An 18,573-nucleotide genomic window follows, 5' to 3' on the forward strand; every position below is an offset into this window, starting at 1 on the left:
CCAGCCTGATCTCTCCTCTATTCTCACGACATTGCTCTATGAACTGTCATACTGAATAAATACATTTAGAGCTTTTCCACATCCACACTTTCCTCAATCCTCAACAAATTTTTCTTTACCACGTATCTTTTTTTTTTCTTCTTTGGAGTGCCTTCTCCTCCCACCCAAATTCCAGGCATCCTTCAGGATCCACTTTGCATCCTAGCTCCTTTATGAAATCTTGCCTGATTATCCCTGCCCATCACAATCTTTCCCTCCTCTGAACTCTGATAGAATTTACTATCTCTGTCAATCACATGGTCCATGGCTTTGCAATTGTTGTCTTGTACTATTTAATTTTTTTATAATTATTCCTTCAAAATAAAGACTACATTTTATACTTTTTTTATCTCCCCAAATAGTCTACACCAATAGAAAGCATTCAAATGACTATTTATTGATTTGTCTTTGACATAGGGAATGGTGACAGATAATAAAAAATGCTGAATCATTCATTGCAGGATTTCTTTTTCTCCAAAGGCACAGATCTATATTTTTAATCATGTTTTCTTTCATTTTCTATTAAAATTAGTTTGTTTTCCTTAAGCACACAACAACCTGTGGCAAAGGAGAGGTGACCCAAAAGCATAACAGTAGGGGAAAGCTGACCAAAGCAGAAGCATTTTCCTATGAACAATTTTGTTGTGATTCAATCATTTTAGTTGTGCCTTTGTGACCTCATTTAGTTTTATTGGCAAAGATACTGGAGTGGTTTGCCATTTCCTTCTCCAGGTCATTTTATAGATGAGGAAACTAAGGCAAACAGGGTAAAATGACTTGCCCAGAGTCACATAACTAGTAAATGTTTGAGGCTTTATTGGAATTCAGGGAGATGAGTTTTCCTGACTCCAGGACCATTACTTTATCCACTGTACCAATTAGCTGCCATATAGTCAGCCCACATGTTCATTTAGCAAATATTTAAGCATTTACTATGTGCATCAGTATGCTGGCACAGAGGAAAGAGCACCAAATTTTGCTTTAGAAGACCTAATTTCACATTCCATCTCTGCCATTACCATTTCTTGTAATTCTGGAGAAATCATTTCAACTCTCTGGGCCTCTGTTTCCTCACCTGTCAAATGAAGGGACTGGGTCACATGATTTCTCAGATCCCATCCAGTTTTAAATATAGGCTCCCATGACCTGCCAGAGTAAACAGAGCACTGGACTTGAAAGCAAGAAGACCTATCTTGATCCCTTGATGCTGGGGAAGTCACTTGACTTTCCCACCATGTTTCCTTATTTATAAAATGGGGATAATAATGGCATCTTCCTTATGCAGAGCTGTGGTGAGGATCAAGTTAGATGACAGATGTAAAGCATTTTGCAAACCCTAACGTACTCTATAAATGCTATTTATCATCACCCTCATCATCACCATCACTGCCATCATTCACCGTCATCGTCTTCCAAGCTGTTTTTCCAGTTCACTGGCCTGCATCTGGTTCTAATGGTTGCTCCTCTGGGTTCTGGCACAAATGGGCATTGATGATTTCAGAGAAAAAATATTTAAAAACAGGGAAGGGAGTGTCCATAAACAGAGTGCCAGCGTGTTCATAAATAAAGAGTGGGTACTGTCCATTTACAGAAGACAAACTGGTCTTAGAAAAGAGCCTTGGATTCAGAGACTGTACACATAGCTTATTTCAGGCTGGTCCCAGGACAAACAAGGCCATTAGGAACCAAAAGCTCACACTAACTGCTTGTCATCCATGTATGTGTGTACACATGTGGTTTCTTTTCCCCTGGGAGGAATCTTATCCGCCAGTGTGTTGAAAAATGAATTTACTGCCTGGAATTCCAGTGCAGAGAGGCCTTGTAAGTCTTCCAAATTAAATTAGATCTCTTTTTGTTCCCCAAGAGCACCAATTTCATGTTTCTGAAGATGCAGCATAGAGTTATGTAGAGAAAATGAAGACAATATATAACACATGTTTTTTTCATGTAATCTTTTTTCCTTTTTTAAACAGTACCTCACACATGTATACACAGAAAAACACATGAACACATTTATAACCTTCCTTAAAAATACATTCCCCTTCATTCCTAGGTTAAAGCTCTCATGTCTCATGGCTCTCTGACATATCAGCTTTGGGCTGTTGCACGTTCCCAATTTTTATATGCCACAGGGACCAATACATATTAGCCTTTTTTATGTTCAGATAGAAAAAACAAACAAGTTCAAAATGGATAGAACTTAGGAAGAGACATCCTCAATATTACCTTGCACATAGCAGGGATTCAGTAAAATTCAGTTTAGTGAATGAGTGAACTTGAGAGGCTGTATAAATCAAAACGAACCCTTTAAGATGATGAGTGGGTATATTTTTTAAACATATATTTAAAATTCCATTGATCCTTGGGAAGGACAGAAGTAACTGAGCAAGCACACTTTTTAAAAGACCTGTTCAATAGGGCCTAGTGCAGTGCAATGTTTGTTTTTTTTTTTTCTACAAAAATAATTTTATTATAATCTTTTGTTTTTATATCATCATTTCCCAATACTTCTCCTTCTCCCTTCTATAACTCCATCACGGCTTTTAACAAAGGAAAAAAAAAAGAGAGAAAGGGAACAGTTCAGCAAAACTAACCAACCTATCAATTAAAGGATTTTTATTTGTACTAAGGAAAGAGAAATAAATGGCAAAAACTCATTCAATGTAGAATCCTTTCCCTTCTAGGGCCAGGATATTTTTGAAAAAATGAGAAAGAAAAGAAAAGGCTAGTTGGAACAAGAGGGTTTGTTTAGCAAATTGCATGTTTTTGAAATTAGAAAGTAAAAAGGGAAAGAAATTGCTTTAGACTTAGCTGCTACTTCTGTACCTTGCTTAAAGAACAGATTTGCTCACAAGTAGAGTGAGACATTCCACTGAATGTCTTCCTTGCAGCTTGCAAGAAATGAGCATTAACAATAATTCCAGAGACATTAAATTTTAAAACAGAGGAAAATGCTGACAAAATGACTGAGTGGGGCAGTCATCAGGGAAGAATAAAGAGAGATGGGAGACTTTAGTCCCCTAGAAGGATGTCTTGTGGAGGCCAGAGAAGACAGCTGATTCTCAAAAGGAACGGGGAAACCAACTGACTTCAATCATGGACTTCCTTTCCACACTCTTTATTTCTCTTGTGCTGTGGGTGCCTCGTGACATAAAATATTCCAGATGGGCAAGAACCATTCTGTGACTCACCAAGAAATAATCATTTTAGAAAAATAACACACACACACACACACACACACACACACACACACACACATACCCCTGCACACAGCACACACACTGACCTATCTAGAAGAAAATAATTTTCCTAAGCTTTGAGAGAGGTCTCATTTCTAGAGAAGAAGAAATGTGTCTACCTTATTGAAAAGGCCTCACCAGTTACTTTTTTCCTCTAATTTTTTCTTTTCATTTTTTTCTCCTCTAGTAAAGACCTATGATTATTTTAGCAGAGTAAGGAGCTTTCAATGAGAAAATTCCCTCTATCAATGCAGACCAGCAACCCCTCTGTATCTTATAGTTTTATGGAGAGATGTTGGGGTGCTGAGAGGTTAAATGATTTTCCAAGCTCACACATCCTAGACAACATGTTCAGCTGGCACAGACCATAACAACATATATCGAGAACTGGAAGGGACCTCAAAGATATCTAGTTTAATCTCATTTTACAGATAAGGAAATAGGTTTAGGGAAGTCAGCAGAAGCCAAAAATCAAATGGATAACAAGTATCAGGAGAGGGATTTGAATCTAGGCCACATGACTCTAGAACTAGCTTTCTTTCCATCTTACCAGGCTATCACCCCAGTGGGTTAAAAAAGACAGAGATAAGGAAGATCATTCCAGGTGTGGAGGAGAGCTAAAGCAACACATGGAGTTGGGAGATGGAGTGTTGTATGCATGGAACAGTGAGAGTGTGAGGGGAGGATTGTATTAGAAGACTGAAAAGGTAGGAAGGGGATGTATTGTGAAGAGCTTTAAATGCCAAAGGAGTTTGTAATTGGCCTTTGAGACAAAGAAGTCAATGGAATTTGTTGAGTAGGGGAAAACATGCCTCAACCTGAGCATTTGGAAAACAACTATGGCAGCCTGAGACCAGTTCTCAGTCTCCTATACCAATGATGTCCAAGAGAAAGGGAAGCCACTAATCCACACAGAAAGATCCCTGTAGGCCACATATCAACTTACTTTTAAAATGTAATGTTATCTAATGTTATATTGCATTTTTATTTTGTTAAATATTTTCCAATTACAGTTTTTTTCGGAGGGGGGAAAGTAGGGCAATTGGGGTTAAGTGACTTGCCCAAGGTCACACGGCTAGTAAGTGTTAAGCATCTGAGGCCGAATTTGAACTCAGGTCCTCCTGACTCCAGGACCAATGCTTTATTCACTTGGCCACCTAGCTGCCCTACCAATTACATTTTAATCTCATTCAGGAGTGTTGTGGGCTACATATATTTGACACCTCTGCCCTCTACCACCTGTCCCCCTTCCTCTAATTTAATTCTGTGTTTTCTTTGAAGGAGAGGAGGAAAACTTTAAAACTATGGATACAGTAGATTTAGAGCTCTTTTCATTGTGCTCTGACTCTCTGTCAAGTGTTTCTTCACATTAGGGTCCCAGGAATGAAGAACTAAACCCACAATGGGAGCCCTTGCAAATCACAAGAAATGGGACAGGCACAATCATTTGTCATGGCATGGAGACAGCAAGTCACCTAGCAGCCATGTTGATAAACAGAATGAACCCGACATTCATCTCCTTAATGGGACATTAATGTCTCCAATTGGCTGCGCCCGCCCCAGTGTTGAATCTGACTGTGGCACCTCCTAATTGCCTCAGAAAGCCAATAATTTATAGAGTGGGCTCTTTAATGGCTGCACAAATCTACCCAATCAATTTGGTGCCTTAATTGAAATTTGTGGCTTAACAAGAAAAATCATGCAGATGCCTTGTTTGGACATGCTTCTGCATTTAGCTGCACATACAGGTCAGTGATTTGCTTGTGGGGTGATGCCTGGAGATGTGGTGCAGGACCATTAGTTTATGTCAGATACAGAAAATAGCTCAACATTCACACATACAAGGGCGTGGGTGAGACTCAAGTGAAAGAATGGATGTAATGCACTTTGCAAATTAGCCAATTAGTGTTATTAGTAGCCTCTAGTCATTAGGTCTCCAGTTTGGTGTTGACTTCATTCCCTGAGTCTTCACTGTGTAGTAGCACTCTTGATATGCTGAAGACATATTTATAAAACAATACAAGAGTGTGCCGTTCAAAGTTTAACACCCAGGCATTCTGAGGGGAAATAAATCAAGTTGTGATTTGTAATGATTGATTATTTCTGATGAGTTCAAATCTGGCTCCAGACACTAGCTGTGAAGACCCTGGACAAGTCACTTACCCCTGTTAACCCTCAGTTTCCCTATTTATAAAATGAGCTGGAAAAGGAAATAGCAAACCACTCCAGTATCTTTGTCAAGAAAATCCCAGATGGGGACACAAGGAGTTGGCCATGACAGAAAAGCAACTGAATGACAGAAGCAAAAGTGCTCACATTAAAAATGTAACAATTGGTTCTTGCAAGCTACAGTTGGCTCTAGCACACCTCTGTAAACATCCCCATAGGAATATGGTGACCCTTTTCTTTGTGTACCCTCCATTCTATCCCTAAAGAAATAGAAATAGCTCTGACTCAAGATCTAAATCTGTGCATCCATATGTAATTAGTTCCCCTGATTAAGAGTTTGGTTCTAATGAGGCCAGTATCATGGATCCTTTGTGAGTTAGTCGATTTCACTCTGTGCCTCAGCTGCAGACTGTACTCTTAATCCTGACCAGTCATCTTTTTTTTTTTTTTAATTTTTGGAGGATGGAGGGCAGGGCAATTGGGGTTAAGTGACTTGCCCAAGGTCATCTGGCTAGTTAAGTGTTAAGTGTCTGAGGCCTCATTTGAACTCAGGTACTACTGATATGCTAAAGACATATTTATAAAACAATACAAGAGTGTGCCGGGCCAGTGCTCTATTCACTGTGCCACCTAGCCACCCCATCTTACAAATGCTTGTTATTAGGAGGACTGGCTTTGAGAGTGTGGTTAGATCACTACACATTTATAAGCCCTATTAGTTGTAAAGACATTCCTACTTCACTGATGTTGGGTTCACAGTGTTCTCTGCATAAAGGATCATTTATTGAGTGCTGGAAGGGATATAAAAAATAATTTAGTTCAACCTCTTAATTTTACAGATAAGGAACTGAGGTCCCATAGAAGTTAAGTGACTTGCCCAAGATCACACAGGTAGTAAGTGTCTGAGTCAAAATTTGAACTCAGGTCCTCTGACTCCAAATCTAACACTTTGCATTCTGTCATGCTGCACATATACATAAAATAAATTGTAAATGTTAAAATATAAAATACCAAAAAAGACAATAACAATATGTCAAACCACAAAAACATCAGTCCAGACCTTAGTCCTGACCCTATCCTTACAGATTCTAATTCTCTGCATGATCTCAGGCAAGTCCATTTTCCCCATCTGTAGAATAAGTAAGTTGTGTTAGGTAATCTCTAAAGTCTCTTCCAGTTTTAAATCTGTAATAATATGAACGATTCTATGACTCCGGAACAGAGAAGAACAGGAATCTTATCTAAAAGTGATAATTTGGCAGGACTAAAAAAGTCTGAAAATGTTTATTAAATGACAACTCTTCATGTTTGGAGTGGAACTAGGTTGCATTATGATAATAATTATAGCAATTAACATTTCTTTTGTGCTCTAAGTTTTAAAAAGTATCTTCTCCACATAATATTATGCTTTAGGTAACACAAATGACATACTTGACCCACCAGGCAGGAAAAGATGTTCTTTGAAGTGGTTTGTTGTTGTCATTTCCCCCTTCTTCTGTCTAGGATTTCCCCATATATAGAATTCACTCCCTCGTCACCTCTGCTCCTTAGAACCCCTTGTTTCCTCGAAGCTCAACTCAAGTATTCTCTCCTACGAAGTCCTACTTGATTTTCCTTAGTTATTAGGATTCTCTTGCCTTCTTTCTCAAAATATCTTGCATTTATTTATCTGTTTCCTTGTCCTCCCCCCAAAAAGTTAGTTCCTTGAAGGCAGGCATTGCTCTTAGTTTTTTCTTTGTATCCCTGGAATCTGGCACAATGCCACCTTGTACCTTCTACTTAGATCACTGCAATTACCTGCAGGTTGCCCCCCTTGCATTAGGTCTGTCCCCACTCCAGTCTCTCTTCCACTCAGCTGTCAAACTGATCTTCCTAAAGTACAGATCTGTTCATATTGCCTTTCATATTCAATAAACTCCAGTGGTTCCCAGATACCTCCAGGATAAAATATAAAATCCTCTGTTTGGCTTTTAAATCCTTTTATAACTTTCCCTCTACTTTTCTAGTATCCTTTTACCTTATTCCTATCCATTTACATTGACACTAACCTCCCTGTTATTCCTCGAACATGACTCTCCACACCCTGATTATCTTGTTTCTAGGTGACATAGTAGGTACTATACTCTGTGATCCAAACAAACTAGACTTCTCTCTGTTCCTTGCATTCAATGCTCGATCTCTTATCTCCATCTCTTTTTTATTGGCTGTTCCCCCTGCCTGGAATTCACTTATTCCAGGGTACCATCTTCATTAATTCTTTTCTGATCCCCTCAATTGCTAGGTCCCTTCCTCTCAAACTACTCAGTATTTAAACTTTTTGTGTATGTATGCATATATATGGAGATATCCACCTCTACATATAGATATGTATATTTCCATATAGTTGGAGATATATATCTCTCTCTCTATATACACATAATATGCATATAACTATGTCTCCATGTGTATACATGTATACAATATACATACATATAGATAAGTATTTATTAACATATATATGTATATATATGTGTATATATATATTTTAAGCAACTGGGGTGAAGTAACTTGCTCAAGGTTACATAGCCAGTTATTTCTGGGTGTGGTGCTAAGTATCTGAGCCCGGATTCGATCCCAGGTCATCCCGACTCTGGGCCGGTGCTCTTACTTGCTGTGCTATCTGGCCGCCCCAACTTAGACATATTTTTACATGTACTTGTTGGCTTCCCCATTAGAATACAAACACATTGTGAGTAGGGATTGTTTCAGACTTTTTTTTACTTGTATCCTTAGTGCCTAGCACAGAGTCAGACACATAGTAGGTCCTTAATAAGTACTTTTTGACTGATTGTTTCAGATCAAAGATTAGGCTGGTACTGATGGGTAAGCCTGGGCAACATTTTTAGGATGTTAGTGGGCCTGCAGATACTCAGAATTTAGCATGACCAGTCTCTTTGTCCTTTATCCCCTTTTCTAAAAACAAAGTTTGAAAAGGAGGGTTACATGATGAGAAGGCTGAAGCAAGAAGAGTAAAGAGAGTATCTCAAATAATCCATACCTCAGAAAACTGAAGTCTCCCAAAATCGCTGGGTGGGTTGGCAATCTTAAAGAATTTCTTTGGCATTACCCATGTTTCCAGAGTCTCCAGTTTGCTCACAGCCAGATTTGTTGCATGGTGTTTGATTAAGAAGCCCTGGAAATGGTCAGCAAGGAAGTACAAATGAACAGATACTGGATGACCCATTGGATAGTACCTGAAAAATAGAAACAACCATCTGTGACTGTGAGCAACCCCAAATCAGAGCCAGGGGAGGCTGAGATGCACTACCTCTTGTGCACTTAGCCTCCTGTAGGTTTGGGTCAATGAGGCTGGCCTTACAAATAAGAAGCTATGGGTCTTGTTGCTGAGTCAACCCCTTGGGCCATGTTAGGAAGATGAGGCACAGATATAAGAGGGGACTGGTGACCAAAGACAGACAGCTTACTAGATAATTTTGACAAGAGCTGTTTCACTTAGAAGCATTAGGTGATGTATGGTATCATGGAACAAGCCCTAGATTTGGACCTAGAGGACCTGAGTTCAAATCCAAGCTCTGATACATCTGGCGTGATATTGGGGTAAATCACTTCATAGGGTCACAGAAATCAACCCTGAAGATCTCTCTGGGTTACCTGGTTCAATTTCCCCCTAATTTTACAGATGTGGAAACAGATGAGGTCCAAAGAGTCCCAAGGACTTTCCCAATGTGACATATATGGTTAATGTCAGTAGAGGTATTTGAACCCATGTTTCTTGTCTTCAGCTTTGCTATTTTTCCTATACCATACACTGCCTTCCCTTAATTTCTCTAGTCCTGTTTTAACATCTATAAAATGAGATGTCTGGGATAGATGATCTGAAAAGGCTTTTTAAGCTTTAAACTTTATAATCCAATGATAATGTGTAACACCTGAGGCAAAAATGCCATAGGCTGCCATTCCACTGAACTATGATTGGCCTTGAGCACTGTGGTATAGTAGAGAAAGAGCAGACCTCAGAGTCAGGAAGTCCTGGGTTCATGTCTTGCCTCTGAGATCTATGTGATCCTGAGGACATTACCAAATCTTTCACTGCTTGAGGTAACTCTCTAAGACTATAAATTTTGGAGAATATGCCAACTTGTACTGGTAGAGGGGAGACCCCTTATTGGGTCTTCCCTATACCAGTGGAAATCATGGGTCCAGAACAAGTGGCTATGGGGAACATGGCATATTGGGAAGAGTCAGAGGTTTTAAGGTCAAAAGACCTGCTTTTGATTCCCAGCTTTGTCACTTATGACCTATGTAACCTTGAGTAGTCCACTTAACCAGGTAGGGACTTGTTTCTTCAGCTATAAAATGAAGGGCTTGGCAAAAATGACCTCTTTAACCTCTGTCAAGGACCTATCAAAGACCTTTCAGGGACCTGTGGCTGATAGGTAGGAGGACAGGCAAATTTAAACAGGTGAGTCTGTCAACATCCAGATCCACTTCCTCCCTCCAGTTTCCCCATTCAGGGAGCACACATTGACAAGTGAATTCCAATGACATGGAACCAAGGTAAGAATAACAATGACCAAAGCAAACAGTCAAAGAAGACAGTCAACTCATTTGGAATATGCCAAATGAAGACAGCCAGTCAGGAAGTGATGTTTTCTTACAGACCCGGACACCATGCAGTTCTGTTTATATAGCTTCTGGAATAAGCCCAGTCCAGCAAGCTATAAAACAAGGATTCTGGAAAAACAGCTCACAAGGTCATGCAGCCAACACAAGCAATCATCTCACTGCTGTCTGGAATCCTAAAACCTACTGCTCTCATGATGGGCAGTGGCAAATATTTACTGTGGTTGAGGAATAGCTTGAATCAATGAGATGCAATTAAAGAATCATTTCTAGAAGGGGGAGCCCCTTAGCAGTGGCTGCCCCAGTGAGAGTGTGACTCCATTCTGGTAATATTTTTTACCACCAAAGTATATATGTGAAGTAACCTAAGTCTTCTCTTAGTCTCCTAGCTCATGTGTGCACTTGTCCTTCTTGATCAGTGTGTGAGAGGTAGAAAAGAGGAAGGCAGTGAGGAGGTATTTTAAATGGTCACTCACTGCTGAGTGGGTATAAACACACCTAGCCTACTGTAAGGCTGGATATACAGCAAGTGCTTAATACAAGGATTAACTTGATTAACTTAAGAGTTTTCTAGTATATACATTTCAACTGGAATGGCCTCAGATCCTGGCCAATCCTCTGATTTTAGAAATATGGAATCTGAAGACAGAGGACTAAGTGATTTGCTTACTATCACAGAGCATAGCTCCAAGTTGAACCTGCTTCCTTTGACTCCAAGATTATCTCTCTTTTCCATTGTGTTATCACATAAGCTGCTCTAGAGTACGCTTCTTGTTTTCCTTTCCCTCTCCTCCTTTTCCATCCTGGATTCCTCACAAAGTCAGCAGCAGATGGATGGGAGGTGCATAGTGGGATAGAAAATTGGGAGTAATTATTCCTTTCTTCAACTGAAGCCCTTACATTAAGAAAGTCTCTCTCAGTTCAGTGGCAGAAGTCCCTCAGTGTTTCATGCAGAAGCCTGGTTTATACCTTTGGATATGTAAGGGGCCGGCTTCTATCCTCTGCTTAAATTTCACCTCTGATGATTACTACCTTGGGTAGGTCCCTGGCCATCCCTGGACATCATTTTCCTCATATACAGAATGAGAGGTTTGGCTTAGATATCTTCTAAGGTTCTCTCCAGTTCAACATCTAAGGTCTTATGACAGTGTCTCTTTGGGTGGGAATGATGCATTGTAATGGGAATGTAAATTTTTAAGATCTTCCCTGCCCCTAGGCTAAAGTACACCAGGAGCCTGGGGTGGGAGGCTTGTTTTTCAGTAGATACTTTTTGATTGGCCAGTGGGTCCAGAAGGTTGTTACATTCTCTGACCCAGGAGAAGGCTATATAATCCCTGATGTGAGGCTATACTTTGGGGCTCACTTTGAGAAGTGTTCTGTGATTTGATCAGATGAGACTCTGGGAAGCCATTGTTGAGAGCCCCCCGGCTTTGAAAAAACCAGATGTTGATTTGGTATGGATGTAATGGTTGGACAGTTTGGAAACCTGTCTACTTGACCTGTTTCTCTGTCTTGATAATTCTGCCTGTATACTCTGAAGTTCGGGGTACTGACCTTTTTCCCCTGAACTAGGTAAACGATATATATATATTTGACTGATTAAAGTAAGCTTGTTAACCCATTTTGAGTTGCTTTCCTTTAACAAAGCAGATCTAAGAACCTGTGTTGGCAGCCACCCTGGGGATGCTGGGGTGCTTGCTGCTTCATGCATGCACTCAGGGAGGGGCAAAAAGGCACCCAGGATACAAATCTGTTAGCTATGTAAATCTTTGGCACTCCCCCACCCCTCACGAAAACACATTTGAAATTGTTTCCTACTCATGCTGTTTAAATGAATTTATTCCCCCTACTCCTCCATTTTAAAATCAACATAAAAGAATCTCTTCTTCTATGAAACTGCCTGGAATTAATCCCACTTCACCAATTAAACCTTGCCTTTTTCTTTACTGTCTCCGTACTTGGTGTGTACTATATTAATTTGTACTGTTTATTTTGATTTAATGGTATTGTGAAGTTATTTATGCATGTATAGTGTGTCTCCCCCATCCCAAAGTCTTCTTTATATATCTCCTCTGTCCTCCCTCTGCCTGGCACCCAGTGCAGTGCTCTATACAACAGGTATTTATGAAATGCTAAGAAACAGCTTAGATTAGGCATAGGAGGAAAGAAAAAGACATTACAAGAAAAGGGAGGGAAGGGAAAAAAGAGAGAATGAGGGAGAAAGTGAGGGAATGGGAGAGAAAGGGAGAGAGAAAGAGAGAGAAGGGAGAGAAAGGGGAGAAAGTGGGAGAAAGCCAAGAGAGGGAGAGAAGTTACAAGAACTCAGCATCCTTTATAGCTTGTAAAATAAAAGGCTGCCCGCTTCGACAAAGTCTAAATTGTCTAGTACTTATACTGTACTTGTCCCATAATAACAGCATTCCACAAATCATTGTTCCTATTCTGTTAAATACAAGTTTCCTTCCAGTCCCCATCAGAAGTCTAAGTTTTTATGCCCAATTACAATGGTTATATAAACCTCCTGTGTTTACCCATTTCCTGAAATCATTGCTTTGTTACAAAGGATGAGATGTGAAATAAAGAAAAAATGAAATGTTTGCCTCTTAAAATGGCTTCTTGGGCAAAGGTAGCTGGGTTAAATACACACACACACACACACACATACACACACACACACACACACACACACACACACACTTTTTGCCCACAGCTTTGACAAGGAAAAAAATCAAACAAAACAATGCGACTATTATTACTTGGCAGTAGAATTCACAGTTGAAGGAAGCATAACCAGGTACTGCTCACAGGTTCCAAGGGTGTCTGTGTTGATCCTGTGCTGGTCTGTCCTAAAGGTCCAGTACCATGATGACTAATACGCTTGTACCTCACCTTCAGCTATAGAAATTCCCCTAAAGAGGGTATATATCAACATATACTGCAAAAGCAATGAATAGCTGGGTCTATTTTAAAGAATCTTTGCAATGACTCCTTCTGTAAGTCAAACAAACCTTTTTAGAATGGAAATTATCATTCCTTAATTGATTTGTTTTGTAAATTCAGGTTTTATATGCTGGGATTGCTTAAAGTGGGGTACACCGTAACCTGGTATAACCCTCCAAATTTCCAAGCTTCAGCCTGCTTATTTCAAGAATATTATGCACAAGGAAAATCTAGGTCAACAAAAGAATGTGAATTGTCTTTCCAAGTATATTATAAGGAGATGTGCCTTATAATGATGATGATGATGATGACGATGATGATAATTTTGTTTGTTTCTTGGCCTGGACCTGTGATTTCATTGGTATAGGGAACTCCCAGGGAGAAAATTCCCTCTACCAATGATGATTAATGAGTATTATGAAAATTATAGTTTTAGGGTTGTCTGGTACTGGGAAGTTAATTGATCTGCCCAGAGTTACACATTCAGTGTGACTTGAATCAAGAGAGACTTAAAGCATGGCCTTCTTGACTCCACAGCCATACTGTAGAGGGAGAGGCCTTAGTACATTAGCTGATGAAGGGAAATTCTATTTGTCACCCCCGTTGTCTTGCAGCAACACTTGACAAAAAGGCATTACAGAGCAAGAAGGAAGCTTGGGGACTTTGCTTGAGGAGAAAGCATGGGACAATGGAAAGCATAGCCAGAGAACTTGAGTTCTAACCCTGGTTCTGCTACTTACTACCTTTGTGACCTTGGGCAAATCATTTAACTTCCCTGGGCCTTAGTTTCCTCGTCTGTAAGACAAGGGATTTGGATCAGATGACTTCCAAGTCCCTTCTAGCTCTCAGTCTATGATACTATGATACTTCTCTCCCTTCCATTCCCCCTTCCTTCTCCCAAAGGTACTATGTATCATAAAGGAAGGAAGAGATGTTAGAAGAAGAAAGAAAAGGAAGAGAGAAAAAGAAGGAAGAAAGAATGGATGAAAAAGAAGGGGGAAGGAGTTGGGGGAAAGGAAGCAAAAGCTAGAGAAGGGCTTCTTAACTTGGGGTTGATGGACTTTAAAAAAATTAATAACTACTTCATTGTAATTGATTTCCTTACAAATTTTATGTATTTTATTTTATTCATTTAAAAATACTATTGTAATAAGGGGCCCATAGGCTTTACCAGATTGTCCAGGACACAATAATAGATTAAGAACTCATGAGCTAATATGTATTCAGAAATTAAAATAATTTTCATCTCCTCAGAAGAAAGAGAACAAAAGGAAAATCTCGCAAACACCTAAAATACTGATTTCCCCCTTTGATTTTCTCATGACCAACTTTTTTTCCCCAATGCAACTTATGTAAGCATCTTGTCTTTGGACCCAATGTTGAATGCCTTATAAGGAAAAAGCTAAGGGCCTCTGGGCTCACCTGCAGCTATTCTCGCCATTGGTGTGTAAGGATGTCTCAGCTCTCCGGAGGCCCAGGCGGGTAAATGAGTGGTACATGGTCAGTGCCACGTCACTGATGCTGTGGATCCCATCAGTTTCATCATAAACATTCTCCCAGTAGGACCGCAGACCTGGGGTGCCCGAGGGATAGTTCCCATAAAGGTAATAGTCCAGTTGGCCAATTATTTCTTGATTCACCACAGCCTCAAATTTACGTGCAAAGAATGTCGGTCGGGCAGTTTGCTGTGGTCACAGAATGGAAAGAAACTTAGTTAATTATTGTCAGAACCAGAGGATATTAGAGCTGGAAGTGGCATTAGAGATGGAATCCAACCTTTTTATTTTACCCAGGAAACTAAGAAAAAGAGAAGGAAAGTGACTTGTTCAAGGCCAAATAACTTTTTGGTAGCTTATTACTATCCTATTCACCATTCTTTGGTCCCTTGTCTAAGCTTGTCAATAAAGCCAGCAAGGTGGTGAAGTGGATAGAATGCTAGTTAAGCATCTGCCATCAGACACTTACCAGCTGTGTGACACTGGGCAAGTCATTTAACCTTGTTTGCCTTAGTTTCCCCATCTGTAAAATGAGCTGGAGAAGGAAATGGCAAACCATTCCAGTGTCTTTGCCAAGAAAACCTCAAATGGGGTCACAAAGAGTTGGAAATGACTAAAACAACTGAACATCACCACCTAGAACTAGATGCAATACTCCAGATGTAATCTAAACAAAGCAGAACATAGCAGGCATGTTGTCACTTTAAGTTTGAACATCATTCTCCTGTTAATAAAGCCAATATTGCATCAGCTCTTTTTTGAGCTTAGAGTCCACCAGAACTCCCAGGACCTTTTCCTAAGAACTAATTCCGAGCTTTTTCTCTGTTTTCAACTTTCTTGTCCTTTCTACAGTATCTGACACTGTTGATCACACTGTCCTTTTGAATTTTTCTGGGTTTTCGTGACTCTGCTCTTCTTGATTCTCCTCCAAACCTATCTGACTTGTCCTTCTTAGTCTCCTTTGTAGTGTCATAATCCATGGTCCCAACCTCTATAGGTGTTTATCCCTCCAAACTCTAGCCAGGCCTTCTTTTTGGCTATTTGCTCTCCCTAGGTGATCTTACCAGCTTCTAATCTCTAATCTTCATGGTCTCACCATCGATCATCTTCATGCAGTGACTCTCAAACCCACACATTTAGCCCGTACCTCTTACCTCATCTCTACTCCAACATTTCCAATTGCTGCTAGACCTCTCCACTTGGATAGCCTACAGACATCTGAAACTCAACATAGCCAAAACAAAATTTATTATCTTTTCCCCCATGCCCATCTTCTTCATAATGTCTATTTTGAGAGTACCCCCATTCTTCCCAGTCTCCTAGGTTTATAACTTAGGACATATTCTTGACTCTTCACTTTCACTCATTCTCCATAGCTAGTTAGTTTCCAAGTCCTGCCAATTCTGTATCTCTCACATCTGCACACTTCACTCCACCTCTTGCTGGCAATGTCACCTCCTGCCTGAACTACTGCCATAGATTCCTAATTGATTTCTCTTTCCAGTCTCTCTCCTTTCCAATCTATCATCCACATTGCCATCCAATTAACATTCCTAAAGTATAGGTCTGTTCATGTTAATTCCCTGCTCAGGAAGATCCATGGGAAATATGAAGGGTAGCTAGTTGGTGCAGTGGATAGGTTGGGGGGCCTGGAGTCAGGAAGACTCTTCTTCCGAAGTTCAAGTCTAATCTCAGACACTCCATAAGTTATGTGACCCTGGGCAAGTCACTAAATCCTGTTTACCTCATTTTCCTCACCTTTAAAGAGAGCTGGAGGAGGAAATAGCAAACCACTGCAGTATCTTTGCCAAGAAAACTATAAATGGTGTCATGAAGAGTCAGACATGACTGAACAATATAATGGTACTCTGTGTATGTGTGTGTGTCTGTGTGTGTGTGTGTGAGAGAGAGTGAGAGAGACAGAGAGACAGAGAGAGAGAACACAAAAATAGGCCAAGGAGAAGGGCCTTCTTGTCAGAAATTGGAACAAAGAAGGAGAAGATGAGATGTGAAGATGTGGGTGGAAGAAGGGGACAGGAATGTAGAGGGAGATCAGGGGAAGTACATGAGCTCTTCTGCCAAAATAAAAAAAAAAATGGAAGGAGAGAAAGCAATGTTAGGGAGCTTCAGAAGAGAAGGTATGGAAGAGATGCTTCAGGGTGTATGATAAAGAGTCAATCAGGAAAGAATAAAAGGATTATTATGTAGCATTGAAGTCCCAGCTGAGATGATATAATGTGGATTCTTAATCCAATTGGCATGGTTGCATGGCTTTTTTCAGCAGTGTGCACAGGAGAAGAAAGGAACGAACCAATGGTGCATGTGACAGAGGTTTAAGAATTGGCATTGCATGAATTGAGATAGGACAAGAGGGTGAGGGATTCAAGAGTGGGGGGCAGTGCAGTGTGCCTCCCAAAGTTCTTCTCTGGGCTCTCTTCTCCTAAGCTATCTCATTTGGTGATCTTAGCAGCTCCCATGGGTTCAGCTAGGATCTCTATGCATATGATTAGGAAGCTAAGTGATTCAGGGGATACAGTGCAGAAAGATCTGAGTTTAAATACCTCTTCAGACATTTACTAGCTGTGTGACCCTTGGCAAGTCCCTTAATCTCTATCCCCCTCAATTTCCTTATCTGTAAAATGGGTATGATAATATTTACCTCCCAGGGTTGCTGTGGGGCTTAAATGAGATAATAATTGTAGAATGCTTAGCACAGTGCTTAGCACATAGTAGGTGCTATATAAATGTTAGTTATTCTTCTTCCCAGATACATCCCTAACCTCTCTCCCAAGCTCCAGCCCTGCAGCTGCAGCTGCTTTTTGGGCATCACAAATGGGATATCCCATGCACATCTCAAACTCAACATGTCCATAACAAAATTCATTATATCGTCAGTTCATATCTTCTAGCTCCATAACCTAGCTAGCATGTTCTCTTCTCTTCATGCACATGGCCACTCATCACCTGACAAATACAATAACCTTCTAATTGTTCTCCTTGGCTCCAGTCTCTCCCCATTTCCAATCCATTATCCACTAAACTATCAAGGAGATTTTTCTGATGGTATCACACCCTCCCCAAATGCCAAGTTGTCTTTACTCCCTTTTTCAACATCATATAAATACTTATTTAGGTATATGCCATAGCTATCTTTCCCAGAATCCACCATAGTGTTTTATGTGTACAAAACATATGTAATAGGCACATAATATATGTTTGTCAAATTGAATTGAAGCTTCAAGTTACCTTCAGATGTAAGTATACCATTTAAGACTTCTTTTAAGTGACTGATAAAAGTGTTCAAGAGAATCCATAATTTGTCCCTTTTTGAGGCTAGTGCTGCAGTTGTTGTAAACTAATGGAATTAATTTCTGGGGATGAAGTTTCTTGTAAGCCTTTTAAGATATCATCTGCCTGAGAAACTAAAGCTATGCTCTTGCCTAGAGGGAGGGGGCAGAACTAAATGACCTTTCAAGGTCATTCTCCTTGTATGATTCTCTGGTCACGTCCAGATTTTCTAAAAGGGCATCTTTCTATATTTATCAACCTCTTACACTGTTTTCTTTGAACACTAACTTCAGGCTCTTTACAGCCAATGGATTCTTGATTTTTGACATTTGGGAATATGCTTGATCCTCAGGACATGTGAAGGCTATTTACTGTGAAAGGAAATGAGGTGTGTATACATGACTGTTAGTTCAATTCAACAAGCATTTGTTAAATCCCTATGCACCATGCACTGTGCAGGGTGCTGAGAAGAAAAAAAGATAAATAGGAAACAGTCCCTATGTCAAGTTGCTGTCAGGAAAATATAATCAAATTAATTCATGGAAGGGAGAACACTAACAACTAGAGAGATTAAGAGTATAACTTTGGGAGGAAGGACCTCCTCAGAGGATCCTTGAAGGAAGTTAGGGGTTCTTAGGGGCAGAAGTGAGGAGAGCGGGCATTCCAGGCATGAGAGAGTCTGGGCAAAGCTATGGGAGAAGGAATGTCATGTGTGGGGAAGAGCAAACAAGCCAGCCTGGGAGAAGCATGTGTGGGGAAGAGAGTAATATAAAGTAATC

The 18,573-nt window shown here is 40.1% G+C and overlaps 1 protein-coding gene across 1 annotated transcript in view; it reads right to left on the bottom strand.

Annotated features, from left to right (window-relative positions):
* Positions 1-18,573, bottom strand: part of XYLT1 (xylosyltransferase 1) — a 438,827-nt gene that overhangs the window by 27,627 nt on the left and 392,627 nt on the right. The window contains exons 9-10 of the mRNA XM_069085297.1: positions 14,433-14,695; positions 8,485-8,680 (exon numbers count right to left, since the gene is read on the bottom strand). Of these exons, the coding sequence (XP_068941398.1) occupies positions 8,485-8,680; positions 14,433-14,695 (459 nt within the window). The remainder of the gene's footprint in view (positions 1-8,484; positions 8,681-14,432; positions 14,696-18,573) is intronic.

This window comes from Petaurus breviceps, unplaced genomic scaffold, assembly GCF_028583685.1.
Source record: "Petaurus breviceps papuanus isolate PSGF00001 unplaced genomic scaffold, PetGlider_PUasm1.0 175, whole genome shotgun sequence".
In the NCBI taxonomy this organism is placed as follows: domain Eukaryota; kingdom Metazoa; phylum Chordata; class Mammalia; order Diprotodontia; family Petauridae; genus Petaurus; species Petaurus breviceps.